This window comes from Drosophila kikkawai, chromosome X, assembly GCF_030179895.1.
Source record: "Drosophila kikkawai strain 14028-0561.14 chromosome X, DkikHiC1v2, whole genome shotgun sequence".
Classification (NCBI taxonomy): Eukaryota; Metazoa; Arthropoda; class Insecta; order Diptera; family Drosophilidae; genus Drosophila; species Drosophila kikkawai.
The window spans coordinates 12,681,418-12,687,968 of record NC_091733.1 but is presented as its reverse complement, the minus strand read 5'-3'; the positions used below and the strand labels follow the sequence as shown (position 1 = coordinate 12,687,968).

Here is a 6,551-nt window from a genome sequence, read left to right as displayed (position 1 = left end):
CTTGTGCGTCTTTTGATTTATATTTAAGGTTATATAATTTCGATTTATATATACAATATATATATATAAATTTCGAAAAATCTCAATTCATTATTAATTTTATTAATATTCATAAAGGGATATTTTTTTTAAATTTATTTATTTAATTATAAATAATAATATTTATTTATTTATTTATATATTTATAAATATATATAAATAAAGTTGGGGTTTTATTTCTTAGTACCACAGGGATTTAAGTGAGAATGAATATACATTGAGAGAAAAATTATGATATGATATATAGATAATAGTAACAAGATTTCATCAAAAACATCGCAAACATTCTTATACATTTTTTTTATTTTATTTACTTTATTTACTATAATAATTCGATATACAAAAGAGAAAATAATGTAATAATCGATAAAGAATCAATAAAAATGCTTTAAAAAATAATTTTTTTTTTTTGATTTCATTAAAAATTGCATATTTATGATTTCATAAAAAAATTTCTAAAAACAAAATTTATTTTACATTTCACCTAAAAATATATTGCATTTAAATTAATTAGCCATAGCTTTTCTAATCCATAAAATCCAGAATAAAGACTTTAAAGTCATTATATTAATTACATACAGAAACATACGTATTTCTTTCTATGTAAAGGGGGTTTTCTGTAGGCAGATGTGAGTTTTGGAAGGAATTAAAACCGCAAATGTTGCTGCGACATTAGTAGAAATGCGTGTGCGTTTGGGAGTGCGGGTGTGCGGTTGGTGTGTCGTTTGCGTGTGGGGTTAGCGTGCGCCGCACACACAAAAAGAATTCTTAACAAACTTTTCATATGCTTGTTGTGCCCATGCCCCATCCTTCTCCTTGATCCCTTGCAACTCCAGGCGCTGCGTAGGCAACAATCCACTCCTCCTTCTCCTCCTCCATGTGCTGGAGCTCCAAAAAAGTTAAGCAGCGAATGGAGCAGGAGCAGGAGCAGGAGCAGGAGCAGGAGCAGGAGGTGAAGCTGGAAGAGGCCGCACTTCTTAAGCATATTTCATTACATGTGCCACTTGCCGGGGCTTCCCCCAGCAACGTACGTCTCCGTCGCCGTCTCAGATGTCAGGCAAGATCGTTCGTGCCCATCATCAGCCAGTCAGCCAGCTTTACTCTCTCCCTGACAAAAAGGAGGCCCCCATCAAGGCGGCTTCATCCTCCAGCAACAGCTACATGCCCCCCGCTTTAACTCTCCCTCAACAGCTTCAGCTTCAGCTCCATCTTTCCACATCCAGAAAGAACTCTTCACCCCCAGCTACAACTCTTCACCCCCATATTCGTCTCTTCTCCACCTCCTTCTTAAACCCGGCTTGGCTCTGTAAAAAAATTAACCGCACGCTCGCAGTCAGCTAATTTAACCCTGAAAATCCTTGACACACAGGCTCAGCGGGGCGGGGGGTCTCCTTTTCCGGCATTCCACCAATGCCTTTGCCTTCGCCTTTGTCTTGGTCCTGACGCAAGAGGGAATTAAGCTCCTCTCGACTGCCTTGTTTCCTGCTCATGATTATTTTGAAATTAATTTAAATGCCTGACATTCCTTGATGAGAGTTCACAGGATCCATCTTGGGGTATACGTATACCCTAAAAAACCAACATAGATCGCAAGCAACCCCAACCCTTTTTGAGGACATCGAGCAACCATTGGTTGCACGGCTCTTCGTCCACAGCTCGGCTTCTAAACTAACCCCCCCTCCAAAAAAAAAAAACCAACAAACACATATGCAAATCCTCGTCCTCGGCCTATCACGCAAACTAAACACACTCGTGGCTGTCGGACCAACCACGAGCATACACACACACTAGTCCTAGAGGGGGTCCTGCACTATTCGGCAACGAGTACAACAACGACGACAACGACGAGGACGATACGCATTTAGGTCAGAGCTAGGAGCGAGCACCTCCACCTAGCAGACAGCGAGAGCTCTAAGCATGTGCAAGGCTCCCATTGGCCTGGGCGCACAGGCCAATCACACTATCGCAAAATAATTTAAACAAATCTAGGACAGGACTCGCCCGCCGTCCCTTCAGCCTGCTCTGCCTGCGGTTGGAGCCGACGCACACGACGAGGACGACGAGGACGACGAGGACGAGGACGACGACGAGTGCGGAGCCGAAAGCACGAGAGGCGAGCTTTTAGAGAGGTGGGGCGGGGGCTGAGGAGGGTGCCCTGCCCCCTCTGTCAGGATATGCCTCTGATGGAAGAGCACGACCAAAACACACACACACACACGCATGGCTAACGGGCACAACTATGCCAGGCGGAATAGAGCGAGAGCGAGCAACGACAGCAAGGACGATTTGCTAACCGAAGGACCCCTCCGTCACCCCGCCCCCTCTTGCTGATTAGAGAGGCTAAAAAGCAAAGCGAACTCCGAATGTGTCCCGAACAAATCCCGAGTGCCAACGAGGACCAGGACGAGTGTGTGTGTGTGTGTGTGTGTGTGGATGCAACGATTTGAAAGGCTTCTAAGCCTCGCTGCCAGCTATGATTGGCCAACGAGTGTGGCAGGACCCATCCAACTAATGCATTGCCAGGACACCCCCTATGCTGTTGTGTGTGTGTGTCCTTGGAGCCTAAATTCATGAGTATGCCATGCATGCCCATCGATAAAGACCACGAAATTAGCACTAAACGGAAAGCAGATGCTGCAGATAGTCCTGAAAGGTCCTGGCTTCATGGTTGCTTGGCTCCTTGTGACTCCCTGGCTCCCTGGCAATATGCGTAAAATGTATTTATGATAATGCCAGAGAGAATTACGTTAATGTTAATGCAAAACTGTTACGACAAACAAGAACAATACGAGAAAATGATGATGCCAAGAGGAGGAACAAAACAGGAGAAGCAGTAGCAGGAGGACCTCCAGCACACATAACGTTATCATAAAAGCAGATAAATTCCCAGGCTCTTCAGAAAAGACAAACTCATAAAGGCAAAATGTTTCATTCTATTAAAAATTTTTATTGCAAATTTGTAATTTACAATTTGCATTTCGTGTGTTTTTATGTGTTGTGTGGTCCTGCTCCTGCTCCTGCTCCTGCTCCTGCTCCTGCTCCTGCTCCTCCTGCTACCCCACACCCTAAGCCCACCCTCAGCCTTGACTTGCGATTGTTGCTGTTGCCTGCTCCTTTGTTTCCTCGCGCAATTTTACAACCGTTATTCATAATAAAAATGTTATAGAACATCATTTTTGGCAATACATAAAAATGCAGGCCAGGGCATAGGATACAAAAAGATACAGATGCAGAGATACAGATACAGATACAGATACAGAGTTACAGATACCGAGTTACTGGAAGGACAAGTAATTTTTTTCTAATAAGCCCAGCGCTCGCATCGTCATACCTGACGGCGACCTCCCGTCGATGCCAAAAATTTTAATAACATGTCATAAAAATATTTGCCTCAACTCGCGCTCGGCTCTTGTTCCAACATGGTCATAAAAAAGTCATTACCCATCCATACGTTGAGAACCATGGATCCGTTTTCCTCATCTCCACAATATATATGTACATATATGTGGCGACTTCTGGTAATAATATTTTTGCTCCGAAAAAATATATAGATGAAATTGCACGAAAATAATAAATATATTTGTTGCCTATTTTCCATAAGGCCCTAGCCTTTTATGATGACCCATAAACGGGCTACGAAACTGCAGCTCGGATCTGGACACTGGACGAGGGCCAGGGGCCAGGGGTCAGGGGTCAGCCAACTGGGAGCCATGCTTTAGACCAGTTCCGAAAGCTCTCTCTCTTTGTGCCAAGATTTGTGTCTGGCGATAAGGGGAAATGAGAGTTTGGACCCCAAGGGGATGGAGGCAGGCGCCAGGTCCTGGTTCTTTGTGAGCCTGGAATTGGAATTGGCTACTCCTCATCATCCTCAGGATCATTGTTATCATCTGGTTTGAAAGGATCTAGCACATTGATAAAGCTGGCTGGGTTTTATTTTAACTTTATTATTTCCTTTTTTTTGTTGTTTTAATTATTTATTAATTTTTTTTCGCTACTATACTTTGTTAACTATCATTTTTATTGTTGGATTTATATTAATTTATAATATTATACTATTATAATTTTAGTTAGGAGCCGTTTCCAACCCTATAAACCATATATACACTTGGCCCTCGCTTAACACGAACTCTTTTAGCACGAACTCGGTCTTACACGGTTTCAAATTTGCTCCCATCCCCCTTTTAACACGCTAAAAACCTCGTTCTTAAACGATTTCAAAATATCGAAACAATCAAAAAGTACTGATTTTTACAAGGAGCCACCAAAAAAGAAACTATGTTAAAACAAACTGGCTTTAACTATAAATGCCACCAAATGCATTTCATATTATGAATTATGAATTTATATTATGAATTGAAATTATGAATTAAATTTATGAATTATGAATTAAAATTCTAAATTATGAATTAAAATTATGAATTATGAATTAAAATTATGAATTATGAATTAAAATTATGAACTATGAATTCAATTTATGAATTATGATATGAATAAAACAAATGATCTCCTTACTTTTTAACATTTTTTAGTTTCTATAAAATTTAACCTATTAATTAATTATAAGAAGCTACTTTTTTAATAAAATACCAACTTGTAAGTTTGAAAATATGAATAGTATGCTTTTATTAAAGGCATATACATAAAAACTTTTGGTTAATTTTGAACAAATGTATGAAACTTTAATAAAAACATACCAAATTTGAATAATAAAAAATTTTTTTTGCTGCCAATTTTGAATTTTTAGAACATAACCCCTTATTTTATACTGAATCCATGTTTCGCTTAACACGATTTCGCTTAACACGAGGTTTTCTCAGAACGTAACCCCCGTGTTAAGCGAGGGCCAGGTGTATTTTCGATCAGCCTCAACAGGCGAATCTTTCTAGCCATGTTTGAAAGAAAACAATATTTTAGTCATTTTTTTGATAATTTGATAAGGGGTTACATCGTTAAAATGATCAAAATTAGACCAAAATTTGAATTGGCTTAAGACGTTAAATTAAGTATGCAGATTTGTTAACTTAAAAAAAAACTAACATAAAACCGCTTTCGGCATTCAAATTAATGATTTTTTGATAGAGTTATGCTTTTTTTAGACTTTAATTTGTCCAAAAAATTTTCGTTTTTCAAAATTTAAGTAGGGGTTATTCTTATAAATTTAAAATTAAGTCTGCAAATTTTTTAAATTAATACAAACTAATACAAAAACGTTTTCCAAATTGAATTTAATGCCTTTTGGCGGTGCGCTATAATATTTTAATATTTACTTTTCTACAAATTTCATATAAAATAATGGATAAATATTTAAATTAAATAAAGTATGCAGATTTATAACTTTTTTTTGTTTTTTATTTTTTTTTCAAAGAATTCTCCAAAGAAATTGCACCATTTCTCTGTTTAATGTCCAGAGATAAGTGTACCTTAAACTTAAAGTAATAATTATACAACAGATGGAGCCAAATATGTAATCCAAGTTCGTAAAGAAAGTACAGGCTTTGGCTGCTGCTTGAGCTGTCCAAAAAACTAAGGAAAAGTAGATGTTCTCCTTCAAAGAAAGTGGGAAAACTACAAGGACATAGCTCTGGGATAAGCTTACTAAAAACAGTTCTGGGAGAACTAAGAGCAGAGCACTACTCTCACCTGAACTTTAATCTTTACCTTTGATTATTTTTAATAAAAGAAAAACCTTGCTTTTAGGCTAATTTACCTAATTTTTCAATAGGAAAGTTCAGATTTTTAGGAGATTTTTAAAGAGTAAATGGAAGCAACCTAAAGAGATAAGATTCGATCTTTTTACTTGGCTAGAAGACCCACTTAGGCATCTAAATGAGAAGCTGGCTTAGGAGGAGTCCTTAGCCAGGGGGACACATGTGCAGGAAAGTTGGCTTTGAACTTCACGAAAAGCGGAATCCAAGGATTCAAGAAAGAAGGAGCAGAAACTGGAGCAGGAGCAGGAGCAGGAGCATAAGCTAGAGGAGGAGCAGGAACAGGAGCCTTGCCACAAACTGAATCTGCAGCAAGGACATCCTGTGAATTAAGCATTTTCCACGTGCCTCTCTTCTCAGGATGAATGTCAAAGGAATAGGAATCATTTATCTGAGGGCTAAGCCAAGACTAGTTGCCAGCTGCGAGTCCAAGGTGGCACCATAACACCCTCTCCTTCAGACTTCACCTACTACGCTTTCTCTCTCTCTCTCTCTCTCTAACATTATAATATTTAATATTATTTTCATTCTTTATTTTTATGATACTCGAGGACATTTTGGGCCACAAACACACACACAAATGCGATTCGCCAAGGACGAAGGCGTAGGCAGTGTGGGCGCTTATCGCGCATACGCGACGTGGGACCACATTCCCGTCGTCCTTCCCCCCTGTACCTCTGGCGCCTAGGCCTTGGCCAGGGAAATCTTGTGCAATAAAATTCCTCTAAACACTCATAAAAATTGCAGGCATATTAAAAATTGTGTTTGTTTAAAAAAAAGCATAAGAGAGAGAAAGAGATATAGGAA

At 39.0% G+C, this 6,551-nt stretch overlaps 1 protein-coding gene across 1 annotated transcript; it reads left to right on the top strand.

Moving 5' to 3' along the window:
• The first annotated feature begins 916 nt into the window (after positions 1–916).
• On the top strand, positions 917–6,077 carry LOC138929233 (putative uncharacterized protein DDB_G0294196). The gene is made up of 3 exons (XM_070288558.1): positions 917–1,066; positions 2,029–2,168; positions 5,963–6,077. Exons 1-3 carry the CDS (start codon positions 917–919, stop codon positions 6,075–6,077), a joined length of 405 nt encoding a protein of 134 aa, XP_070144659.1.
• Positions 6,078–6,551: the final 474 nt, after the last annotated feature.

Coding starts and splice junctions, on each gene's coding strand:
- LOC138929233 (XM_070288558.1), top strand. CDS start 917: ATGTGCTGGAGCTCCAAAAAAGTTAAGCAGCGAATGGAGCAGGAGCAG. Junction 1,067..2,028: donor CCGGGGCTTCCCCCAGCAAC/GTACGTCTCCGT, acceptor AAACAAATCTAG/GACAGGACTCGCCCGCCGTC. Junction 2,169..5,962: donor AGAGGCGAGCTTTTAGAGAG/GTGGGGCGGGGG, acceptor CAAGGATTCAAG/AAAGAAGGAGCAGAAACTGG.